At 41.7% G+C, this 27,374-nt stretch overlaps 1 protein-coding gene across 16 annotated transcripts in view; it reads left to right on the top strand.

Annotated features, from left to right (window-relative positions):
- NCKAP5 (NCK associated protein 5) overlaps positions 1-27,374 on the top strand; it is a 768,088-nt gene that overhangs the window by 553,051 nt on the left and 187,663 nt on the right. For all 16 annotated transcript variants that reach the window (XM_077320257.1, XM_077320242.1, XM_077320245.1 and 13 more), the window contains one exon: positions 12,662-12,781. In XM_077320257.1, the coding sequence (XP_077176372.1) occupies positions 12,662-12,781 (120 nt within the window). The remainder of the gene's footprint in view (positions 1-12,661; positions 12,782-27,374) is intronic.

A 27,374-nucleotide genomic window follows, 5' to 3' on the forward strand; every position in this document is an offset into this window, starting at 1 on the left:
CTGGGGGTGCATGAGGGCAATATATGTGCAGTCAATGGTCCTCACCAAATTGAGAAAGCTTCTGAACACTGTGAATCTTGCCCTGATCCTGCCAATGAAGGCAGGTGTCTCTGAAAGATAGAGGGTGCTGATGTGAGTCCAGTATTGGCAGTTACAGTGCATTCTCCACCATTGCCATGCCATTCAGATGGGATCAAGAAAATGTAGTGTACTCTAAGCAGGGAGAGGTAAGGGCAGGAGGAATCGCCATCACACCTGTTCCTGCGGGAAAAGGAACAGCATGCTCTACAGTGGCAAGCAGCTAGAGCCATGCTCATCCATGTGGCCACTGCTCTTCCCTCCCCCAGCACAACCTACCCTCTCTGTGAGTGGCTCATTGCCCCCTGGTGAGTGATGGCTATGGCATAAGCAGGGGGTGGCAATCAGCAGCTTTCCAAAGTGGGATGCCACTATTCCAAATCCCCCTCTTCATGGGAGGCATGGCTGTTGCAACTCTAGGACACCTTGAATGGCCCACATTTAGCTGCTGTTACATCATCTCCATTGGTTACCAGTCTGCTTCTGGGTCAAGTTCAAGTTATTGGTTCTAACCTCTAAGGCTATATGTGGCTTTGGCCCTACTTATCTGCAGAACTGCTTATCTGTTTATGCTAAAGGATATTCACCTGGCCTTGACCAGGGCCAGGGCGTTTTCAGGCCTGGCCCCAACCTCGTGAAATGAGCTCCTGGAAGAGCTGAGGGCCCTGTCAGAGTTGTCAGCTTTCCGCAGTGCCTACAAGACAGAGCTCTTCCGCCAGGCATATGGTTGAGGCCAGGGTGAGACCTCCTAATGTTGATGAGATCAGGACCCTTGCTCGTAATGAAAGAGCTTCTTGATCGTAAACTGGACAGGGGGTGAGAGTTAGAACTCTATTGTATTGCCATCTTTTAATGTGTTAAGGGGATTTTTAGGGGTTGTACTGTTTTTATTGTTTATAAACTGCCGCAAGACTTATGGAGAACAGTGGTATATAAGTCTAAAAATAAATAAATAAATCTGATGGTGGGAATGGCCATCACTAGCTGAATTGAAAAGTCTGAAAGAGCACTAGTATGGGTTGGTGATAGAACATGCAAGAGTTCCCCTTCCCACTGTCAGGAGCCGCTACAGCAGATCTGACTGCTACACCTTTAGGCAAATGGCTTTGGAACAGGGGTCTGCCATGGTTACATGCTGCCTGGAGGGAATGCTAGAATCTTTCCTTTGGTTCTGCTTGAAAGTGTATCTGAGCCCTAAAGGCCAAAGGTGTACCTTGCAAGTTGGCAGTCGAGAAGGGGGGACCTGTTCAGAGCAGATGCTATCATGCGAGCTGTGATTCACCCTCTCCATAGTGGTGGGTGGCCAAAGTGTTGAGGTCCTGTGTTTTATTGTTTCATAGCTAAAGTAATTATGCCAACAGCAGAGTTTTGTGAATTTATTCCAGAGAATGCTTTCTGTTGGTACAAAGTTATTTGAATCATGAGTGTCTCTGAGTGGTGATTATGAAGAAGTTGCCTAACCCCTGCTGTTCTATTTTCATAACGTGAAACATTTGAGTCTCAGAGTCTTGATACAATGCCATGTATAGATTTGTTGGGATACATGCACTGTATGCCATCATTAGAAGGGCCCAAGACTGTTGCAACTTAATTGCTGGGTAATTCCGTATTCATGCATTTCTCTTAAATGTAAAAATCAAAAATATGCTGAGCAACCTCAAACAGCCCTGTGGCAACTGCATTTAGCTCAACAGGAAGTTAGTGCAATATACAAAAGGAAACTTTTGCTCCCTGTTTTGCAACAGACTTCAACAAGTGACTTCTGCTGCTAGAATGGTCACATCTCTTTTCCGGATTCTCAGTGGAGGATTAAAACAAACTAACCAACACCAGGATCAAAGCAGAAACATATTTAGTTTCTGTTGTTACGCAGCTTAACTGGCAATGGGATATAAGTGCCTACATAAACCAGATTAACATTCTGCAGTATTAAAACCCATATGTGAGAGTATATTTTCTGTTGCATTTGGTTTCCTGTTGCATTTGGTTCACCTTATCTTGTGAACATTGTGTTTGTTCAGCTTAAAAAAAAAAAAAAGACCAATGGAGAACAGAGAGTTTAGCGAATTATTTCTAGGTCATTTGGGATGAAGATTTTTCCATGATAACACATTTTGTCAATATCAAGAGAACCACCAGTAGTAAAGGTACTATGAACAGACTAAACGATAGATAAAAATTGTATTTAATTGTGGGATGGGATCTCCTTAGTATTGCTGGTCTTTAACCAAAGCGGAATACCGTTAGCTAATTTAATATCTTGAAGAGGAGACATGAGGCATCTCTCTAACTGTTAATTAATATTAACTGTTAGAGTCCTCCTAATGCTGTTTGAACCAAGACCATTTATAAGAGAGGACAGGAAGACAATACTGTATAGTAAAAGAGAAATTAGGCTCTTCGGGTCAATCACCAATGGCTGCTATACAAATCCAAATAATAGCTGGTAAACAGATAAGTCTTCCTCCACATTGCATTAAAACAGAACAAGTAATGTCACCAAGAGATAACACACCTCAGGGGCATAGTGAGATACAGAGAGAATCTGAGGAGCTCTGAAAACACTGTCGAAGAGTAATACTGGGCTGTAACATCAGCTGTGTGTCTTACACTGCGAATTCAGAATTGTCCCACAAGGAGTAATTTTTTTGTTTAGATTAAGTACATCATATAATAATGTAAGGGAATGAAGTACTGCACACCCCCCACAAGGCTAGGACATGGCTGCACTTCTACCAAGAGACTGTGGCAACATCAACCAACAGAGAAACCTTGAGTGATTTATCAATGTCACTGAATCCTTGAGATCAAATTTATGGCTTGAAATGGGCTCTTTTGGAGTATATCATTCCATATAAAAATATAGAATTCCTCCAGTGAGCCCAGCTTTTAGGTGCAAATGTAAAAAGAAAATATATTAAATTGGGAGTTCTGCCTCAGAGCACATTTTTTGTTTCCTTCATCTCCACAAGTTACAAGATTTACTTAAGAGGCATCTAAAAACTGACAGGGAATAACAGTCCAGTAAACAGCCATAAACATACCCAGAAAATATATCTTGTGTGCTGGTAAAGGTAAAGGTAAAGGTATCCCCTGTGCAAGCACTGAGTCATGTCTGACCCTTGGGGTGACGACCTCTAGCGTTTTCATGGCAGACTCAATACGGGGTGGTTTGCCAGTGCCTTCCCCAGTCATTACCGTTTACCCCCCAGCAAGCTGGGTACTCATTTTACCGACCTCGGAAGGATGGAAGGCTGAGTCAACCTTGAGCCGGCTGCTGGGATTGAACTCCCAACCTCATGGGCAAAGCTTTCAGACGGCTGCCTTAACACTCTGTGCCACAAGAGGCTCTTGTGTGCTGGTAGGTAGGTTTGAATACAGGCTAACCTGTAGCATAGATCCTTCCTATCATTACTGGGGCAGTTCAGGAGTCTCTATGGTTGTAGCCTCCCTGCTGTTGGAATTTCAGTGTGTTTGTCAAAGTGAGAACTCAAGAATTTCGACTGTTTGCTGCAGTTTCCCAACATGTGAGCTTGGTAGCTTATTTAGAAATTTCATTTGTCACATTTAAACCATGACAATAATGACCTTCTAAACAAAACCTAATTCTAGCAGATGGCCTCTGAGGCTTGATTCAGGTGCATTATTCTCATGGTGTATCTCTGTCTCTGTTGTTAGTACCTCATGCCTTAGTTACAGCTGCTGCAAATGGCAGCCAGGTGGGTCAGTTCGATTGTGTGGTGTGTCCATTCATTACTGTGTGACATTCCGAGCACTGGCCCCCCTCCCCAAATTTCACTTTTCTAGCAAGCTGCTTCCTCCCCCATTTAAATGGGGGAAAGGTGTTGGTTCAACACTATCCTTTCCCCTGGGTGGCTGTTGCACCAGTCTGTCCTCATCAACCTCTCTCTGGATTTAAAAGGCCAGCCTGAAGAGGAGGCAGGTGACTTTGTAGCTTACTGACACTTGCAGGAGGGTCAGAGTTCCTCTAAAAATTGAAGGACAAGTTGACTGATCGATCCAGCCTCATATCTGGAGATCACATCATGGACATCACATATCCGGGCGGTACTTCAAGAACTTGGTTGGCTCCCAGTTGAATTCCGGATTAAGCTTAAGGTTTTGGTAATCACCTTTAAGGCCATACACGGTCTGGGCCCAGTGTATCTGAGACACCGCCTCCCTGCCTATACCCCCAGAAGAGCTCTACGCTCCGCCACCTCCAACTGGCTACGGATCCCTGGCCCTAAAGAGGCACGTCTGGCCTCAACAAGGGCCAGAGCCTTCTCGGTCCTGGCCCCCACCTGGTGGAATGAGCTCCCCGAAGAGATCAGGGCCCTGCCGGAACTTCCACAATTCCGCATGGCCTGCAAAAAGGAGCTCTTCCACCAGGCATTTGGTGGGGCCGGCTGAGCCATAACACCTACAGGTGCCCCCCAGACTGAAGGAATGAACCGACTGAGGGATTGTCAAGTTATTGTTGAAGTGCCGTTCTAATTGTTCCAGTTGATATGTTGTTGTTATTGTTATACTGTTATATTGATTTTGATAGTGTTCTATGTGAATGTTCAAAAATGTTTTATGTAAACCGCCCAGAGCCGTAGGGAAGGGCAGTATAAAAATATAAATAAATAAATAAAATAAAAAATCTGTTTACTTTAACCTCATGTCCCAGTTTTATCAGCCCACTTGCCCCCAATCCCTATATGTGTGTGTGTGTGTGTATAGACATCCCATTTTTTCTCCCAAGCAACTTATCACATTTTTTCTCTTCATACCTTTACTTATGCTCTCAACCGTAGCCCTGTGCTTGAGAGAATATGATGGGCCCAAAGTCACCCTGGCAAGGTGGAAGAACAAATGGTAGTGTCTCATGTTCTGTTCCAATGCTTTAACCAAGCCTTTCTCAACTTTTTACTGTTGAAAAACCCCTGAAACATTCTTCACGCTTTGAGAAACCCCAGAAGTGGTGTGATGGTGCAGAATATGGCTGGGAAGCATAGCTATGTACATGCCACCCAGGGCCCCTTCCCTTCACACCCTCTCCAGGCCCATCATTGGCCATGGGGCAGGTGAACATGACCATATATGATCATATCACCTGATGAAAGTTTAACAGTTTTTTAAATGAAAAATTTAATTAATTCCCATCCACTCAGGAAACCCTTCCAGGACCATCATCGAATCCCACGTTTCACGAAACCTTGGTGTAAACTGCACGGAGCTTTTATTCCAACCCCAGATCGATTCAGTCCCTGCCCTCTACAGAGAATGCGATTTCTGTTTGGATTTTGGGTGATTTTAATTTTCCTTCTGCAGCAAGAAGGATTGATCCAGAGTGACCCTACCTTTATTGTGCAATATCTCAGAGTGCTGTTAATCCTCAATATCCGGATTGGGAAAGAAAGCTCCGTGGTAGAAAACCTCTGATAGGCTACACCTGGTCATGTGACATGCTTGCCTTAAAGGAGAAGCCCCTAATTTCTATCAAATTCTCTCGGTCCTGGATTTTTCCTCCCTCATCTGCCTTTTTCGATCCTCTCCCCCTCCCCTCCAAGAAAAGAAAGAGGCTCGCTGCCTGGCTCCTCTCCCCCCCCCCTTCAAGAAAAGAAAGAGGCTTGGCTCCCCCCACCTTCTGAGCCTCCTCAGCCACGTGCAGAAGACTTTCCTGTTTCAATGGGGGGGGGGAGAGGAAGACCCGAGTTCAAAGCGATCTGAATTCAACAGGATTGACAATGGAATAAAGAAAGTAAGTGCAGACTCTGCCCTTGGTTGAGAAAGCCTGCTTTAACCTCTACAACATGCTGGCCCATCCTGTCAATCATCTGGGCCATACTTAAGAGGTGATATTTGGACAAAATCTGTGTTTTGAACCACTGCTAAGCAGTCAGTGGAATTCCTGCTGTTGCCAGAGAAATAAAAGCTAGTCATGCCACCGTGATACATGTAAAGTGAGATAAATTATAGTTCTAGCAATAAATTATTTCTAATCTATGGCTTCTACTGTTTTCATTAATCTAAGTCCATAATTTTAATGAAGAGATAAAACCTCTGACCAATGATGGGTAGTTTGCTTATTTACTACATTTCTGTACTTTTTCAATGCCTGAAGTTGTTTTCAAGTAAAATTAAAATAGCCACATTAAAATTATCTGAATGAAGAATAAAGCAACACAGCTTGTTTATATCAAAATGTATTGGTTTACATGAAAATGAGGTTGTGTCAGAAATAACCTTTTTCCCCCTAAGAAAGGGATAATAACCCTCTCCACACAACCCTCCCCCCCCCCATGTACTGACTGAATATGTGGAGAGGAGGCAGGCCCAGCCTCCTACCTCTGTGTAAGTGCCTGCTTACAAACCTTTATATGAGAAGGGAGGGTATTTATTTATTTATTTTCAAATCAATGTGAAGGAGAAAGTGCTTATTCACATGTGCATTCCTTCTTATCAGCAGTGGTAGAAAGGCACTATTCCCTGTTATGTCCTCTGTTCATTTTTTTCGACATCCTGGTGATTGCGTGGAGGCGGTGGGGAGAGTCACCATGTTGGTGCCTGTTCTCCCTTTCTGCATGCTCAGTCATTTCATGAAAGGGTCATGTGCCAAAAGCTAAGGTGTATAAAATTTCTGAATATAAAGGAAAACAACATATGTGCAAGACTGGCAAAAGCAGAGAATAAAGTATTAAGACAAAGTAAATAATGAATGGTCACTTACTTTATCTCAGTATTTTGTTCCTGTGTTATTTTTATTCGTCATAGATTAATTACAAGAATCAAGCCTTTGTCAGATGTAAAGCCAAAGTAACAAGGGGAGAGGAGTCAAATTTAAAGGTTTTCCTAGCAGAGAGTAAATGGAGGGAAAGATGAGCAATTCTTTACATGGAGTCCAGTTGTTCATTACCCTATGGTTGACATAGGACTCCTTCTCTTATCATCTCAATCCTTCTCGGGTCTTTCAACATTCCTCCTGTAATCAGTGGTTCTGGAGTGGGCAAGCACCTCCCATTTTCCACAGTGAAGGCAGAAGCAAAAATTTAGTTAGTCAAAGCCTGTGCTCCCACAAGCCTTCCACCGTTTAAATGAATCCTTCTTACCTTTTAAAAGAGCCTCTTGTGGCGCAGAGTGGTAAGGCAGCCGTCTGAAAGCTTTGCCCATGAGGCTGGGAGTTCAATCCCAGCAGCCGGCTCAAGGTTGACTCAGCCTTCCATCCTTCCGAGGTCGGTAAAATGAGTACCCAGCTTGCTGCTGGGGGGTAAACGGTAATGACTGGGGAAGGCACTGGCAAACCACCCCGTATTGAGTCTGCCATGAAAACGCTAGAGGGCGTCACCCCAAGGGTCAGACATGACTCGGTGCTTGCACAGGGGATACCTTTACCTTTACCTTTATGGTTGACACTTAAGCATGTTTAGGACTCAGCACTATAATGGGTAAATCTGCAACTAGCAATCCTGTGGCTTTGATAAGTAGTCAATTCCTGGGAAGTCAGAAATGATCAAGAATTTAGGAATGGCATTCCCCGATTGCCCAGAACTGCATGTCATGTAACATCTCCAGGATTCTTTTGATGTCTTTTCCCAATAGCTCATGTCGCCTATTTATTTGCATGGTGAGTCTCCTGCTTCTATTTGTTAACAAGAACACAACAGCATAACCATTTTACAACACCATTTTATGTCTATTTTTAAGCGAATCTCCTGGTGTTAATACAACATCAGGTGTACTTTTCTTGCCCTTTCTGTGAACTGTGTGAGTATTGAAGTGTTTTGTTAAATGATTAGGGAATAGAGCAACTTACATTTTCCTCCTTTATTTAAAGTTAAAAGGGGTTAGACAGTGTTCAAGGTTTAGCTTTCTAAAGGAGCTGTGCAGAAGAGGCATTCCTTGCTCCATAGTTAATTTGAGTTACCAGTTCTCGTGAAGCATTTATTCTTCTTATGGCCACAGCTCTACATTTTAATTGGAGCAGCTAGCCTTTCAAATGACATGATTATTTGTTAGAATCTCGCACAGACTTGCCTTTAGTGCTTTGCTTCCTGAAATAGAAGAATAGAAGATACAATAGATCCCGATAAGAGGTCTGAGATGATGCAGTTATTAACAGAGACTTCTGTGCAGAATTTTAAGCTTTAGGATTTTCGCTGTACTTCAAATAAAATATAGCATTGCCTCCTTGTCACTTTAGAAGACATTGAATATATAACTTGGTTAACCTTAGGAGTAATTTAAGTAAGCACTACCTCATAGTGTGCTCAGGCAAAAGGACTTCTTAATTCATCTAATGGTACCTTTGAATTAAAGTTAATCCATGATATTTCCAGTTATCTCACGACAAAAGTGCCTTCTTGTGTTACTGTTGCATTCAAATTCTCCGTGCTGGTTTCTCACAGCAGCACTGTGGCAGACAATAGCATTTGGGTTATTTGAGACCACAGTTTCACATTCTGACCTGCTGCTGCAACAGACCCAAACGCCTCAGTGTATTGTCAGTGCTGGTAATGAACAAACATGTGGGAAGCTAGAGAAAGTAATTGTCTGCTTTGAATGAGCTTAAAGGTATAGGAAGACCATAGCAGCCATCATAATTTTAAAGGGAAACAAACTGTATCTTCCCAGCACTCACATGTAAGATGAATAAATGTATTATGAGTTTACTAGAGGCAAAGCCTGTTGCACCCACGGAAACAACGGGTGCTAGGATGCACACCTGCACTGAGGCCTTCCTGGTGGATGGCTACATGGCAAAAGTGTAAATCATGGAAGGGAGAAGAAAGAAAGGCAGGCAGGCAGAAACAGAACACAGAGGCCAACCTGGGTCCCATGGGACTGACGTGAAGCCATTATTCCTTCTCCTGTTCCACCCCCCCCCTCTCTCCAGGCCCTTGAGATCTGATTCCAAACCTCAAGGAACATTCCTAATCCAGGGATCACCAACCTCAAGGTGTGGCCTGGAAATCTCCTAAAATTGGAGGTCATCTGCAGACTACAGAGATCAGCTTCCAAGGGGAAAATGGCTGTTGACACTAAAGGGTTGCCAGCATCCAGTTGAGATGGAGAACCCCCAGAATGAAAGCTTCTCTCCGGAAATCAGATATCAGTTCCCTTAGAGGCATGGGATGCTTAGGATGGGGTTGGGTGCTATCTAGCACTTCCCTCTACACACACACACGCAAAAGACAAAAGTATTCCTTTCTTCTGAAATTGCAAACCTTATTGACCACACAATCACCTCTCCACGTAGGAAATACCTGAATATCTCCCTGTTTGGATTGCTCTTAGAAGCCATTGGTGAGAAGGTCCATAACAAGTCAAAAAAGTATTACACCATCCTGTTGCAACAGCTTCTTCTGCCTATGCTCTGACTACATCTCTTTCAGGCAATGACAATTTGTACATCTTGGTGTAGTGGTTAAGAGGCTTCTAATGTGGTGAGCTGGATTTGATTCCCTGCTCTTCCATGTACTGGGTGACCTTGTACTAGTTACAGCCTGTTAGAAACTGTTCTCACGGAGCAGTTTCTCTCAGATCTCTTTCAGCCTAACCTACCTCACAGGGTGCCTGGTGTGGGGAGAGGAAGAGAAGACAATTATAAGCCACTCAGGCTCTTTTGGGCAGTGAAAAGCAGGGTATAAAGACCAACTCTTCTACTGGGAAGGTGCGACTGGAAAGTGCTACTGGGAAACTCTAATGGAGAGCCACATTTCCCGTAGCCTCATGGTGCTTCTGTGCCCTCTCTTCAATTTCCCCATCTTCCATGCCATTGGTCTCAAATTTGCCTTGTTGTGATGGTCTTGGGAAGATTGCAGCAAGACCAAGGTGGCATCCATATGGAAAGGGAAAGTCTGCATCTTCCTAGTTCCACCCATTTCAGCATTATTTTCCCTGTGACAATTGCTTGTGATAGCTATCCCAAAACCATCCTCCCTTCTCAGATTGTAAATTGCAAACCTCACATGACTTACTCATGAGTAAACATTTCTAGGGAAGAGGCTTTTCCTCGGCACCCTGGATCTCAGAGGGCCAGCAGGGGGTTGTTTCTGGTTGTTCTACAGCCTGCCACAGAGGCTGCTGCTGCTCCGCCCTCCCATGTCCTCCAAGTTGAAAGAGGCCAGGAGGTCAGTGCAACTTAATGGCATCAGGGCATCCTCTGAGGTTGGCTCCTCTTTCACCCAGCAAACTTTTGAAACTGGCAAGAAGTTGGAGGTAGAGAGCTGATCCGTTATTAAACCCTTCCTGGCCTCTTAATTGGGTCTAAACTACCTGGGTGGAAATTCCTGGATGAGGGCCAATCAGGTAGTGGGTGAGAAGTCAGTTTGGATTTTATAAGGTTTACTGATGATACTGATATCTCTATAGCAATATCACTGTTCCTTCCATGCTTGACCATTTTGTTGGATTTCTCAGTTATAATGCATGGACTCCATTTCATGCAAGGCACCATGATTTTGCACAGATCAAGAACATTTTATAAGAATTCTGTATGTTTCAACCTGATCTACTTTATTCCAAATGTTTAGAACTCATCTTCCAACTACATTAAGTGTAATCTCTTGGATGTTTAGAAAAGTCATCACAGGGAATTCCTGCTTTTCTATTTAGCATCCTTTCTCCAACAAGATAATATTATCTGCCTACACAGTTCTTCTTTCTATACACTTACTGTGAATGGTTCATTATTTTTAAAAAACTTCAGTAAGAATCTGCTTCCCAATATGATAGTGGCTGTAGGTAATTTCACACATTTCAGTTATAATGCATGAACATTGCGTTTCTTTATCGTGCATCTACTAGTATTTGTATCCACTAACCAAACTAACATTTTGAATACATACTTATTTATTTGCACTATTTCTTGCTGATATTTAAGGCTGATTATAAAATGCAAGTTAAATGTTATCAATCGGATGAGATAACTAATTAGCAGTGCAATAGGACTGAAATTGCAGAAATCTGAACAAAGCAAAAATCTGGTGGGGGGGACTCAGAAGTATTAAACATGACAAGATAAACAAATAGTAAATGAGATGACATAAGTAGAAGTACATTGCATTGAGAAAAAGGTAATGTGTCAAGCAACTGATAACAAATCATATTTTAAAATTGCTATTAAGACACAGTCAAATTCTGGCAACTCTATAGGGTTTTCAAGGAAAGAGAGTTTTGAGGTGACTTGTCATTGTCTGCCCATTCTGGGTAATCTCCAATTCAAGTACTGATCAGGGCTGACCCTTCTAAGTTTCTGAGAACTGGTGAGATTGGGCTAGCTTAGACTATCTAGCTCAGGGCACCAAATAATATGCATAATACTAGAGGCCACAGGATGGTTACCTTCCATGTTTAAATAATATATTCATTCATTCAATTTATATACTGCCCCCATTGTGACTCTCGGGGTGGTGTACACTGAAACCAGTAGACTAGAACATACATACTATTATGGCACTAAGGAAAGATCATAACATTCATAATAGTCAGACAGTCAACTTCAACATAACTTGGAAGCATTGAACATTGACAATTAAGAGAGAAGAAGGCCATGAGCTTGGGGACAGTGGGGTGGTACAGTTGCCTGACAGGGATGGGTCCAGGCTGCAGGACTGCCTCCCGTTACTGGGTTTCAACTGAAGAACTGGTGTACAATCTCCATTGCGTAGGCCCTACAGAACTGTTTAAGATGGGACCAAGGGGTCCAATTCTAGGTGCTCCCAAAGAGGGTGTCCCATCTCCATTATATCCAATGGAGAGTCTGTCCCATGAGATATAATGGAGCAGATGGGGATTCTTTGGGAGCCCCTAGAATTGGACCCCTTGGTCCAAACTTTGAAATTTGGACGGGAGTCACAGAGGAGCCTCCCAGAGCTACCCTGAACGTTTGGAGGCTGTAAATTAATAAATTAAACCCCTACCCCCCCAGACCCCAGGAAAGGCAGAAAAGCCAAAATTCCTATTAAAGTCAATGACCCATTGACTTTAATGGGCACCGAAGCACTCCGAAGCAGTCCAAAGCAGGCTGCTCTGCCTCCGGTTTTTTGACTAGTGGTATGGTTCAGATCATTTCGGAGCGATCTGTCTCCAAATTGGGGCCACTTAGGAGAAAATTGGACCACTTCAGACCGAATTGCACAACCCTACTTACAATTGCCTTCATATCAACTCCCTAAGACACACTGTGAGGTAGGTGGAGCAGAAAGACCTAAGAAAACTATAAGGGACCCAAGGTCACCTAGGGACTGAACAAAAGTGATATGTTCAAGTGCTGTGGGCTAGGGGCTGGATTAATGCCCCTCAAGGCATTTGTTTGGATGGTTACAGTTTGTGTTGAAGAATTTCCTTAAAGTGTTAATTTGTCCATTGTTTCCCTCTGAATCAGCAAAAGAAAGTGTAATAAAATGTAAATAGTTAACTGGGACATGATTAGGAGTGGAGGAAACCCCACCAACAACTTACAAGGGCTCTGGCTCTGGTACTATGGGCCCTGCAAGTCCTTAAAACCGGATGTTCTCTCAGGCATACTGTAATATCCATGTGTCTTTTAAGTTCACATTAGTTTTGTTAATCTTTTCATTTCTTCTTTCTCTAGGATCTGAGGGAGGAATGCTTAAAGTTGAAAACAAGAGTCTTTGACTTGGAGCAACAGAACCGAACGCTCAGTGTGCTATTCCAACAAAGAGTGAAACCAACATCTGACTTACTGCTTCAGGTAGGCTACAAGAATACATTCTTGCTGTTAAATATGTTAAATTTTATCCAAAGAGCAAAAACTATATAACATTACATGGCTTACAGCAATGACAACAAGAAAAACACATTTGATATACTCTGAGTTAGAAGAACATTGATTATCTCAAATTTGATACAGTTTGAATTGAAAATTTAAAACTCTGGAGACATAAGCTCAGTTAGGGTGAAACAAAGAAATGTAAGTGGTAAGTGATAGGAAAATTCTGTGTTTCATTAGAAATCCCCTTGCTGTAAAATAAGTCTGCTAAGTGCAATACGTAAACAGAGCAAATAGCAAGATTCATCAGCCATTATGTTAAAATAAAAGTTCAGCTGAAACATTCATACAAGTTGGCAGAAACAATTTTCACTTAGAAACTTGCCAATGTAATTAGAGGAGAGTTAATCTAAGTGAGGTGGTAGAGGGAGGCAATATTTTATAATGAGACAGTGATCCAGTACTGACAATGAAATCAGAGTGAGGAATTCAAGTACCCTATAGTGGAAGAAGAAAAAATTTAAATAAAAAAGGACCCATGGTATGAAATGTTTAGATACTAATGCACTGAACATGAGCAATAAGCATGATCAATTAGAATTATTCATGCAGCAGACCAAACTCAATATAATTGGCATCACTGAGAGTTGGTGGGATAACTCTCATGATTGGAATGTATCAATTGTGGGGTATAATTTATATAGGAGGAACAGGCCAAATAAGAAAAATGGAGGAGTGGTATTGGAAGTCAGGGAAGAGTATTTTTTGTGAAGAGGACCATGATTTTGATCTTGGAAATCAGGTTGACAGCATTTGTGTGAAAATTAAAGGTGTGAAAAATAGTAGAGATGTCTTGGTAGGAGTCTATTATAGATCACAATGTCCATCTGAAGATTTGGATGATGTTTTTCTGCTACAAATGACTAAACTTCCAAGGAGTAGAGATATAGTTGTTATGAGGGATTTTAATTATCCTGATATTTGCTGGAGGTTGAATTCTCTAAAGACTGTTAGGTCTAATAAATTCCTTATCTCCCTTGCAAACAATTTTATTGTTCAAAAGGTAGAAGATACAAGAAAGGATTCAGCTACATTAGATCAAATTTTAAGAAATAAAGAAAATTTTGTTAATGGAATTATGGAGGTTGGTTATCTGGGCCAGAGTGACCATATTCTCTTGGAGTTTGAGAATTTGAGGAAAGAAGTTAAGTACAGTTAGACACATATTTTAGGTTTTACTGATTTTAGTAAATTGAGACAAATACTGAGGGCAATTCCATGGTCAGATATACTAAAAGATAAGAGAAAAGATACTAAAAGATAAGAGATACTGAAGGCACAATATCAGACAGTTCCAGTGAAGTGGAGGAATGGAAGATGTCAAAAGAAACCAAGATATGGATAACCAAAGAATTCCTAAATTATTTATTAATTTTATTTATAGGCATCTTGGGGTAGTTAACAACATATAAAATGAGTTAAGGTTTAAAAAAGACATCTACATGAAACAGAAAAAGGAGGAAATCACCAAGGAGAATTTTTTTAAAAATAGCCAGGTACTATAAGGATTAAAATTAAAGGATTAAAATTGCTAAGGCCCAAATTGAGCTCATCAATCAAAAGTAACAAGAAGAAATGGAAAAATAAGGAAGTGGTAGGTTCATTGGGCGGAGATAATGGTGTCATGATAACAGGACATGGTAACAAGGCAACAGTGTTTCTTTGTTTCAGTGTTTTCTGATAAGGAAAAAGATATTCAACTGGGGGAAATGAAGTAAGGAATATTGGGGAAGGGATACATTATAGAACTGATAAACAGGTTGTATGGAAATACTTGACTAGTTTAAACGAAATTAAATTTCCAGGGCCTGATGAATTACTTACAAATTTATAAAGAATTAGGAAAAGAAATATCAGAATCATTAGCAATTATCTTTGAGAAGTCCAGGAGAACAGAAGTTCCAGTGGACTAAAGGAAGGCAAATGTAGTTCCCATTTTTTAAAAAAGGGAAAAAAGAAGTCTCCCACAACTGCTGCCCAGTCAGTTTAACATTGCTACCAGGAAATGTTTTAGAACAGATCATTAAACAGGCAGTGTGTAAGCACTTAGAGGATAATGTAATACTTAATAAAAGTCAATATGGATTTCTCAGGGATAACTCCTGCCAGACTAATCATATTTGTTTTTGTTTTTTAGAGTGACTAGTTTAGTAGATGCAGGAAATGTGATGGATATAATATAGCTTGATTTTAGTAAAGCCTTTGATAGGGTCCCCCATATTATTCTTGTGATAGTATAAAACAGGGTTGGCAAGGTCACAGTCAAATGGATTTGTAATTGATTTGATAGACTCTAAAGGGTGCTTACCAATGGTGCATCATCTTGGAGGGAGGTGATCAATGGTGTGCCACAAGATTCTCTACTGGGGCCAGTATTGTTTAACATTTTCAGGAATTATATGAATGAGGTGATAAGAAGTTACATTGATCAGATTAATAGATGATGTTAAATTGGGTGGGTTTGCTAATAGGAAAGGACTACTATTCAAGGAGATTTGGATAGATTAGAAAATTGGTCCGTGGCCACAAAATGAATTTTAGTAGGGAGAATGTAGTATTACATTTTGGTAATAAAAATGTGGTGCATAAATATAAGATGGGGGGATACCTGGCTTGATAGTAGTACGTGTGAAAGGACTTAAGAGTTTTGGTGAACAATAAGTTGAACATGAGCCTAGAGTAAGGTGATCAGATTTTAACATTGGTAAAGCGGGACACCATTGACCGGGGGGGGGGGTTCTTGATTAAAAATGTGGTCTATATGGAGCAACATATAAATTTCAACATAAGTACAATTTGCCAGATACTCCCAGATGTCCCTCCAAAAGTGGGACAATCTGGTCACCTTAGCCTAGAGTGCAATATGGCAGCTAAGAAGGCTGATGCTAGGAATTAGGCTGCATTGCTAGGAACATAGAATCTAGGAAGTCATCATGCTGCTCTTGTTGGTTAAACCTCATTTGGAATATTGTGTCCAGTTCTGGGTGCCGCAGTTCAAGAAGAATATTGACAACTTGGAACATATTCAGAGAAGGGCGACTTGGATGATGAGGGGTTGGAATTTATGCTTATGAGGAGAGGTTGAGAGAGTTGGATATGTGTAGCTTGGTGTAGAAGGGAGGAAAGAATGATATCATACCTGTGTTTAACAACATAAGTACATATGTTGCAGAGGGGGGCAACTTGTTTACTGTGGCTTTAGAGACAAAAACTAGGAGCAATGCATTCAAATTACGGGAAAATAATTTCCACTTAAATATTAGAAAGTATTTTCGGACAGTGAGGGTTGTTTGTAGATGAATTATGCTGTCTTGGAGGGTGGTGGAGTCTCCTTCATTGGAAGTGTTTAAGAGGACAGTGGATGAGTACCTATTAGGAGGAGTGTGTAATTTTTAAGTCCCTGAGAAGGTGGGGCCTGGATATCCCATTGTGGTTTATTCTAGCTCTTTGTGATTCTGATTCAGCTGTGTGAGTCTGTAATGCAGTTGGAGCTTGAAACAGAAAAGTCATCAGTTGTGTAAGTCTGATGGCAAGTATATCACCCTTTTCACACAAGGTCATCCAAACCCCTCCTAATTACAGCCCCAGGTCCCAGGATTCCCACCATAGCCTTTTGGGTTGTCAAAGGGTACTCCCTCCTCACTTTTGCACTACAGGAAAATCTGATTGGGTCCAATTAAATATAATCAGTAAACTGGCCCTGTGTATCTGAGAGACTGCCTGTCTGACTATACCCCCCAAAGAGCCCTACACTTCACCACCTCCAACTGGCTGGTGATCCCTGGCCCCTAAGAAGGGTGTTGGACCTCAACCAGGGCCAGAGCTTTCTCTGTCGTGGCCCCCACCTGGTGGAACAAGCCCTCCAAAGAGATCAGGGCCCTTCCTGAACTCCTGCAATTCCACAGGGCCTGTAAAAGGGAGCTCCTCCACCAGGCATTTGGTTGAGGCTGACTGACTCAGTAACATCTGCTGGCCCCCTCTTTCACAACCCAAACTCAGACTGACCTCTCTGTGGGTTCATGTAGAAAGTTACTGTTATAATGTGAATTGTTGTATTACAGTTATCTAGTTTTGAACCCCTTGGCATGGTTGTTGTTGTTATGGTTATTATAGTTTGATGTATATCCCTACATTATGTGTAAACCACCCTTAAACTTGCGGGAGGGTGGTGTAGAAATACAATGAATGAATGAATGAATGAATGAATGAATGAATGAATGAATGAATGAATGAATGAATGAATGAATAAAGTATCATCCATACATCATGGAAAGTGCACAGATTTCTCCCCACATTTCTTACCACTTTCAGAACATATGATTCCTGGAGTTGTGGGACCCATGCAAAGGAATAAACTCCTTTCCCAACTGTGTGTTCAAATTTCCAGGAATTTTCCAACCCATTTTATACATTTCCAGGAATTTTCCAACCCATCTTTGCAACCCAAGAAAGTATGTTTAGGATTACAGGCTCACAGGATTAATCAATAAAACTAACTATAAAATGTGAATTGATTTAAGCATTTTTATTTATAAATGGAATTGCCTTAAATGCATCTACTTAACAACAATTTGAGTTATCAGGGAAGAAGCATTTCCTTTTCTCTCATGCAGAGGATGGAATGCCTCTATTAAGATGTCAGCTACAAGTATTATTTGTAGATGGGGCCATGCTTACACAAAAAAGTTTTTTTTCTACAAACTTTGGACACCCCCTAGGATTGCCCTTAAGGCCCATTATGCACGGAGTGGAAGGTCTGCAGTCGGGGTGGAATGGCGGCGGCTAAAATCACCAATTATGCACGCAGCAGGCAGCAGAATCAACGTATGCCACCGAAAAAGCCGCATTAGTGAGATGCGGAAGAAAGTGAAGCTTCCCGGGATCAGGGCGCAACCAGAAGTGGCTCCAGAGTATCCGCGTGCATAATCGGATACTCTGGGTTTGCCGCTGTTGCGTTCCGTCCCATGCGTAAGCAGTTTGCTTCGCTTCATCCTCCTCTGCGTTCTCCATGCCGCCGTTTCAGTGGCCGTGCATAATAGGCCTATGAGATGCAGAAGTGGCTGCTGCTGTGGAGACAGCGGTGCCCAGAAGCTGGGTTGTGGTTGTTACAGTGGTAGAACCCAGATGCTACAGCCAGGCTTGGAACATCAGGACCATCACCAGGTGAGCTGCTAAGAGCAGTGATGTTAAAGGGAAGCCTTGGCAGACCTGTCTGGAGCTGTGCCAGTCAAGCCACTGAGAGTGGCAATGTGAGGAGGAATCCTGAGTGGATTCACCTGGAGCTGTACTTGATGAGCCAATGAGAGTGGGGAAGGTGGTGTGTGTGTGTGTTTGAGTGAGTTAGAGAGAGAGAGAGAGAGAGAGAGAGACTGCATTGGGTCCTGTGGCAGTGAGGTTATCAGGGTGGGGAGCAGAAAGAGAGTGTAATGGGAAAGAATGGAGAAAGAAAGAGAATGAGGTTGGGGAGAATAAGAGATGGTATTGGCAAGGCAAACAGAAAGAGAAAGAGAATGCTAAGGTGGAAAGGCAATAAAAGAGAAAGAGACAGTGACAGACATGGGGGAAAGAATAAGAGAAGGGGTGACAGGATGGAGAATGAGTGAAAGGAAGAAAAGTAGGGGGAATGGGAGAAAATAAAGGTGAGAGGAATGCCTCCTCCTTGCAAGTTTCTTGTAGGTCCCCACTTGTATCATCTTACTGCAGATTTTTGAAATTAATTGGTGAGTTTGGCTCCAATATTTGTTAGATCACCTCCCCATTCCCCTCCCTCAATTTTCATCCATCCCCCAAGGAGGAGAATCTGTTGTTTGGGGTTATAGAATGCTGGACATCTTGCCACATCCCTGCTTTTAAAACTAGCAGAATATTTTTGCATGAGGAAGTATTTGAACTGAAGTGTGGATGTATGTTGGTTTTCAGTAGTATAGTAAATGAAAATCTCCTGTCCATGGGCAGAAACAGTCTTCCAAATTATTCATTTGTGCATCTCATATTTGATGTATCCAACTTCAAAGCAAAACTTCCTAACCACTATGCTGTCCTACTTTAAAGTAGTCAAAAATATTATCTCCATTGTTGGTATTTTAAAGGCATGACACAAACAATTTGAATGTGGAGTCTACCTTATGTATTATAAAGAGATACTTTCCCTCCACCCAATGTTACACATACAGATCAAAAGGAAACACGATTACACTAGATTTATTCAGTTTTATACAGTGTAAGTCTTCTGTAACTACATGGAAAAGGTTTTATGATAAAATTATTATTAAAAGTTATTGTTCCATGAATTTTGGACAAATTATATGTATGGTTGCAATATCCTAGAGTGTGCTATTATTGAAAGAAATAAATGCTCATGTTTGTTTTGGGATTTGATTATGCAGATTGGTACATTAATTCCTTGGCACTAGAAAATCCGACGCATCCATTTCTGGCACAAATGTCACACGAGGGAAATCTCATTCCCATCATGAGAAGATCAAGTAAGCTAAACCCTGACCCAAAAGAGCCAGGTTTTCTGAAAGTAAAGAGTACTTTAGTATCTGAAAAGCCAACACTAAAATATGTACATCTGCACTAGAATGCATTTTGATTTCAGTTCCCTCAATCAAGTTCTCTATGAAGCGTGTGAGAATTCCTCTTATGCTCAGAGATACCACACTGAGAATGCCTTTGTTAATTTGGTTCCCTTAAGGAGAAGCCCTCTGTTTCTACAGGTTCTAATCACTGTGGCAGGGATGTCACTATGAATAGGAAGACACAGATTTCAGAGCGTTACTGATACAAATTAAATGGTTGATTGGGAGGCACTAACGCACAATACACTGCAAAAGCAGGCTGCAAACTGCACCAGGTGCACAATGCATGAAAAGACATGTGAAAAGGCATGTTTTTAAAAACATCAGAAAGGTGTATTTGGTTACAGGAAATAATATGGAATACCTGAACAGATGGTAGATATAGCGAATACCATATATAAAGATACTAGCTTCAAAGCCCGTTCCTAAGAACAGGCCCTGAAAGGGTCCCCTCTCCTGGCCCTTGGCCTGGCAGCTTAAGCTGGCCTTGGACAGCAGCTCACAGTGAGATCAAGTGGGGCGGGTGGGGGCTGAACTGCTCTTTAGCAGGGCCGAGACAGAGCTCCTTAGCAGGCAGTCAGCAGGCTGGGAAGCCCTCGTTAGCAAGCCTTCCACCACGGTCCTTTGCCCAGGGCCCTCTCACCTGCTGCTGGCTCCAGGCACTGAGGCATATGAGAGCAAAGAGGCCACAGGGGCATGGCCAATCAGGACAAAGCTGGCTGCACCCTGATTGGCCCTATTCCAACTTGGACAGCTGGACACATCCCACCCCCTAGATTGTTTCAGAAATATATAGAGGAACAAAAATGCATAAGGATAAAGCATTAATTACCACCTGACCATGCTCATCCTCATCCAGATATAGCTCTGTTCATTAGCAATCAAACTTGTGAAATTTTATCCAGAAAAGTTGAAGGGAGAGACCCTCTCAAAGGTTTGTGGGCCTCTCAGCCATCAGACTCCTGATAATTAAGAGTAAGGGAGGGGAGTTTGAGGATAGGGTTTAAGAAATCTCAAGACAATATTTTCAAAGCTGATGGACCCTAAACAGAAAACTCTATTACTGGCCTAAAAGGAAAGAGCTGCTTCCAAGCATATCTTCCTTCTGAATTGTCCTGCATTTCTCTTGGGGAGATGCAATATTATGATGGCACTCACTACTCTGAGGTGGAGACAGAAGTGTGGAATTAAGTTTCCCCACATTCTCTGTTTACTTGGGCACCCAGGAGAGAGAAAAACCCTACATCCATAATGTCTTCCAATAAAACAAAACAAAATGCTACTCAGAGCCATTGTCAGTATTGAGAGTGATCTTTGTTAGAGTCATATGTGTGCCTGGGGACTGTTCACTGACTCAGCAATCAGCAGTATATCCCTAGAGACTTCAAATAAGGAGTTTCATGCTGGGATAAAAAAAAAATATCCCAGTATAGCATGATTCTGGATGCAGAAAGTATGTATATGTGTGTGGGAGGTATCTTGTTTGTGGAACCTGTTTCTGTGAAATATGGATTCCGGTAGTAACCAACAGCCTTTCTACGGCATTTCAACAGCTGCTAATCTTAACTAAATTGGCAGTTAGCAAACCATATTCCAGTCAACATATCTATGACAGCCCCCTCTAATCTTTCCCACACTGAGGCATATTTTCCCTCCAAGTTAAAATTATGTTCCCTCACTGACTGGTCTGCCCAAGGAATTTGGCTTCTTTATTGAGATTATTAAAGCAGGCTGTCCCACTCTGTGTCTAAAAGATAATGTGGCTGTTAACTCAAGGGAAGGTGCAGGAACCCTCTTTACCAAAACCCCTTCAGAATGACACTTGAGATGTTGTTAAAGTCAAATAAAATAAAAGTTTGTATTTAGCACAGGAAAAGGTCAGGTGGAATGAGAAGTTCAAAACTTTGAAGTAAAAATCTATAGTTGTACAGTCTTTAATTTTTAACCATAGCTGTTGAAAGTTCCACAGTATTCTTCTTTGAGTTCCCTTAAATTCCATTTGTTTTCTGAAGACTGGTACCCTCTGTCAGTATCTAATCTCCCTTCTTTTTAAACACCAGTTTCCCTCTAACTCCTGAGGTGTCTAAAACAGTATCCTTTCATAGCAGACCAGGGAAACTTTCAGAGCAAATCTCATCTTTTGATTGAGCAGGGATACTTCTTATCTCCCTAGAACATATATCATCTTTCATTTGTCCTGACTGGGAATCTTAGTTCACTACCCCAAATCATGCTGCCAAATATCATTCCTAGCTCTCCTGTCTCTGTAGAACTGCTTCAGCTTAGGCTGAATCTAGTAGACTCATTACTCAAAGCCATGTTTTATGACTGAAATATCGTCAGAGTAGATCTTCAACAGCTAAGGTGCAGAATGGTCTTCTCTCAACACAGATCTCTGTCAGAATCCCAATTCTCTCAATATATTACTCTCATAGGACTTCCCTCTCAGCTGTTGCTGACCAATTAGAGTGTGTGAAGCAGCCTGTAACTCAAGCTGTCTAGCTGTATCAAGGTTTAAATCTTTACCTCCCGGTTTGATACTTCAACACTTTGAGGCTTAGTCTTAAAGCACTGTATATCACAGCATTAGTTTCTGGGGTCCTTTTGCTGAATTCACAGATTCTGCCAAAGCAATTGGAACAATCAACACAAAGAGCAAATGTCCAGAAATCCATGCTTCTCACCCCCATAATATCACATGGGGTCACCTGGTGGAGGTCACATTTTTCTATTGTAAAATTCCATTTGGATATGTTTTAGACAAATTGCTCACTCCTGGATGAATGTTTCCTATCAGTATTAAGAGGTGCTTATCCAGGAGGACTGGCAAATACTCCAGAAGACTGTGACAGAGTTCAACAAGATCTGAACACAATGGAAAAATGGGCAAATGAGAACAGGATGCAATTTAATAAAGATAAGTGTAAGCTAAATATGACCAGGCAGTGTGATGCAGTGGTAAAAAAGGAAAATGTCATTTTGGGCTGTATCAACAGGGGCATCACATCAAAATCACAAGATGTCATAGTCCCATTGTATACGGCACTAGTCAGACCACACCTGGAGTACTGTGTGCAGTTCTGGAGGCCTCACTTTAAGAAGGACGTGGATAAAATTGAAAGGGTACAGGGGAAAGTGAAGATGATCTGGGGCCAAGGGACCTATCCTATGAAGATAGGTTGAGGGACTTGGGAATGTTCAGTTTGGAGAAAAAAAGGTTGAGAGGGGACATGATAGCCCTCTTTAAGTATTTAAAAGGTTGTCACTTAGAGGAGGGCAGGATACTGTTTCCGTTGGCTGCAGAGGAAAGGATGCGCAGTAATGGGTTTAAACTACAAGTATAGGCTAGATATCAGGGGAAAAATTTCACAGTCAGAGTAGTTCAGCAGTGGAATAGGCTGCCTAAGAAGGTGGTGAACTCCCCCTCAGTGGCAGTCTTCAAGCAAAGGTTGGATACACACTTTTCTTGGATGCTTTGGGCTGATCCTGTGTTGAGCAGGGGGTTGGACTAGATGGCCTGTGTGGCCCCTTCCAACTCTGTGATTCTAGGATGTTCACCTACTTGTGGTTAAATGTTCTTCATGGAATACAAAACAATCATATAGTGTTCTATCGCGACAATCCCAACAAAATTCACAATTTCTGATGGCAAACCACTCAATACAGAGTTACCTATTTTGATATCTGGTATGTATCCCACTGGGATGCTTCAGAATTCCTGGGAGGAAACTTACCTCGTGCATTCTGTAGTTGCATCTCATTTCCTGTCATGCTTTTTTGGTTTCTTTGGGCTGTGCATGTTTGTAAACGTCATTGTGTAATTCAAAGTTAGAAAGGATATTTTTTAATGGCTACCAATGCAAGTTTCTTTCCCTCCTCACTGCACTGCAGTTTTCAGACGTGTGTTCAGCTGCTTCATTGTAAACCCCTCCCCCAGTTCATGAAATACAGCAGAAGTGAGGAATGGAAGTGAGGATTCCAGGACTGTTTTATTCCTTTTGCCAGCCATGGGGGGCATGGCAGAGAACACAACCTCCAAACATGCCCAAAATACTAGCAGCCTGTAAAATGGAATAGAAACATGCAAGAGCACGGGGGGTGCCTTCTTCTAGGAAACAAAAGTTTCTGTGGCCAGTTTCTACAAACACAGAATGATTAATTATTACATTAGCATCCTAATGCAATAATCAGATTTTTGTCCTTTGTGAATGTCTCCCAGGAGTAACAGAGGGAAATGAAGAATGGTAGTAAGGGTTATAGGACCATTTTCTTCCAATTCCAGCTCCAGTGAGGCAGTGGGCCAACAGCTCCCAGTCGACCATGTAATTTGTGGCCAACAGGTCTAGAAGTAAGAGGATGGCTGATCTGCCCTGGTCCAGCTGGTGCCAGTATAATCCGTCAAGGCAACCAGCGTGGTCTCCACTCCATGGCCAGGACAGAAGCCTGTCTGGTATGGCTCCTGAGACGAATGCTCCATTACCTCCAAGAATGCTAGGAGATGGTCTGCCGTGGTCCGCTCCACTAACTTACCTAGAAATAATAAATACAAATGGATAGCCGTGTTGGTCTGCAGTAGCACAATAAAATCAGAGACCAGTAGCACCTTTAAGGACCAACAAAGATTTATTCAGGGCATGAGCTTTCAAGTGCAAATTCTGCACCAGGATCTATGTGGCAAATTGGTTGCGGAACGAAAAAAACACCATTTTAAATAGTGGAATTTGTCGTTATGTATACCTGGCTTTGTGGTGAAATCCAGTTGCGTTTCTATCATTTCCCACAGGTTTCCGGTCTCGGCAAAAATTGCTAGCCAGGAAGCGATATTGCCGAGCTTTGTCCCGCCCCTGGCCATCAAGCAGCCAATGGGCGGCCGTTATCATGATCCCAAAAAGGCCCTTTCCCTTTAAAGAAGGTTTAATAAAAAATACACGTTGCAACGAATCTGCGTTGATTTATTGCAACGGAGAGACCCATCTAGCTAGCAGGTGGTGTTTGAGATGCCATTTCATCATTGCCATGCTCCCCCCAAGTGAAAAAAAAATACCCCCCTCCCCCACACGGGCGCGATTTTCGGCTGAAAATACAGTGAAAAATAAAGGGAAAATAAACCAGCAAACGGGGCTGTGTGTTGTTTCGTGCTTGGTGACGTAAAACAGCTCTGGGGAGGGACTGCAGCCAGGGAAGCCTCGCTGGGTAAACGGAGGCTCGCCGGTGCGTTGATCTCTGCTCGCTCCGAGAAAAAAAAATGGTGATCGCTTCGCCGGAAGATCAGAGGAGAGAGCTAGGGGAAGGGACTTTACAGAAACCGCAACAATGGTAATGCACAGAACTTTCCCGCTAATGTTGCAGATTGGTTGCAAGAGTGTAGCACTTTCCGGAGGGTGAATCCACTTTTTGGGATTTCCCTGAAAGCGCTACAACTAAGCGCTTTTTGCGGATCGGTTTCAGGAGTGTTGCAGATTGTCAACGACATTGTGCATAACAGCAAAACAGTAGCGATTTCAATTTGTAACCATTGTGCTATTTTGAACGAGTGCGGAATGGCCCTCTTTGTCAGACAAATACTTCTGACGAAGAGTGTTTGCACTCAAAAGCTCACACCCTGAATAAATCTTTGTTGGTCTTAAAGGTGATACTGGACTCGGATTTTATTACCTAGAAATGCAAGGTGTGAAACTTGTCGATAGCTGGCTGGGTCCCACGGATCCAGTGATGGCTTTTTCAGAAGAGGCTGGACCACTGCCTCCTTGAGTCCCTCTGGGAACTCTTCCATGTATGCTTGTGTTGTTTGAGCCTCAGTTTTCAAGAAAATATTATTGATTCATTCATTTATTCCTTATTTTATAGTTGTGCTGTTCTTGGATTTGTCATTCCAATATTTTTTAAAACTTTGTCCAGTAATAAAAGTCATAAAATAATTTATTTTTAGTGACAAAGCTATTTTGAATGATTGTCCTAAATTTTTGTTTGCTTATATAAAAGACCTTTAGGTTTAAGGAACAATAATTTCACCTGATTGCCTGTTCACAATTTTTAAACATAATTGTTTCCAAAAAGCATTGTTCTATCCTTTCCCTCACAAACACATTGACCTTTGAAAGACATTTTGAAGTATTTGGATGTAAAAAATTGCTGGGTAGCCTTGGGGTTCATTGTGTCTCTTGAGTATTGAAATTGGCTTTCCATTTGATACATATCCATTGAAATGTATCTGATGAAGTGAACTTTGATTCACACACTTGGGAAATTTTGTTAGTCTTTAAGGTGGTATTGGACTAAAATTTTGTTCCACTAATACAGACTAATGCAGATGCCTGCCTGAAACATATGGTATACAGTAACTCCTTACTCTTCGTCTAGCTTCTGTCGCCTTATTGGACATGGGTCTCAAGAGCACAGAAAATATAGTCCATCAGAGACTTTTAGATATTGAGTTGTAGAATGAGACAGCTCTTCTACTATGCCATATAGGTCACTGAAGGTTTGGGTGAGTTTTTCTACTGCACCATCTGACATCTCTTACCTTCTCTAAATTCTGATGGTCCTTCTCTAGGGCTCAGGTCAGTGCCTTTCCATTTGTGTTGGTTAGTGGAAGATTTCAGTCCCTACCTATGGAAACCTGGCTTTGTCACTGAAGCTCTAGTGCAATTTAAGTGATTGCCCATATTTTTCTGTAATGTAATTTTTATCGGGGTGTTAGACATTTGGTTGATTTCACCTCCTGGCTCCCTGGACATTCTCATGATTTTTTAGTCAACTTTTTATTTGCCAATAAGGACAAAACTTTGCCATCAAGATATGGAGATGCCCAATTAGCACAGTGTGGAGCTCAGATTACATATAAGACTGTTCTCATGATATTATTGGATCAGATATCTTTTATTGTTGGTAGATTACCATAATTGAATGAATGAATTGAACATTGTATATGATAACGAGGATCCAAAGTGCATTTGAACTTCTGTGAGTCTAGTAGGAACTGTCCCCCCCCCAGGAAAGCAGCCCACCCTCCACATATTGAGCTTCTTTTGAAGCAAAGGTGAATTGCAAAGCCAGTTTGTGATGTGGCGTTAAGGCTAGCTATTCAGTCATTGTCTGCTGAGCCTGTAGAGCTCCTTGTATCAGCTAAAGCGGCTCTTTAGATCCTGGTGAATATCACTGTTGTTGGTTTTTATAACATCTACCAAAGAAACATATAGCCTGATTCCATAATAAAATTAAAAAGACACTATTCCAGCTTGGGATTGCATATATATGTAGGCTATTCACTTAATTACATTCCTACATCATTTACTTCTGAACATGAATTCATTTGGCTCTTCACTACCATACTGCTTTTTAAAAAGAGGCCAACAGAGGTATCAAAGTCTATACTTTGTTATATTTTGTGGCATTCTGAGATGCATGTGCATTTGTTTCACAGAACTGTGTTTGGATGGAAGTAGTTAATAGACCTAGCAGGAAGGGGTAAATTACTTCTATGACATTATTATATATGGCAACACCAGTGGGGCAATTAATTGTTCAACGCCTGACAAAGGAAGATGGAGTAAGAGGCCCTAGAGTCTGACCTCAGTTTCAGATGTCATTAAAGATGTCTAGAAGGTGTGAAGATAAAGAATTACCCTGGCTTCAATCAACTTCTATATATCAAAATCAAATATTTTGGTTTTGTAGAGAAATTAAATATTCAAGAGGCTAAGAGTGCCCTTGTGCAACAGACTAAGGATTGGAGTGCACTTTTCACAATACATTTTAGCTAATACAAGTAGTATCATCCTTCATCACACAACATAGCACATGATATGCAGTTTTCCTGACTGCAACAGCTAGAAAACAGTTATTAATTTTAATGAACACTATATCCCGACATCTGTAGCCTGCTCTAAGATGTGGGACAATGGTGGGGGGTGGGAAAATCTGTGTCCGAGTGT

The sequence above is a fragment of the Paroedura picta genome, chromosome 2 (assembly GCF_049243985.1).
Source record: "Paroedura picta isolate Pp20150507F chromosome 2, Ppicta_v3.0, whole genome shotgun sequence".
Classification (NCBI taxonomy): Eukaryota; Metazoa; Chordata; class Lepidosauria; order Squamata; family Gekkonidae; genus Paroedura; species Paroedura picta.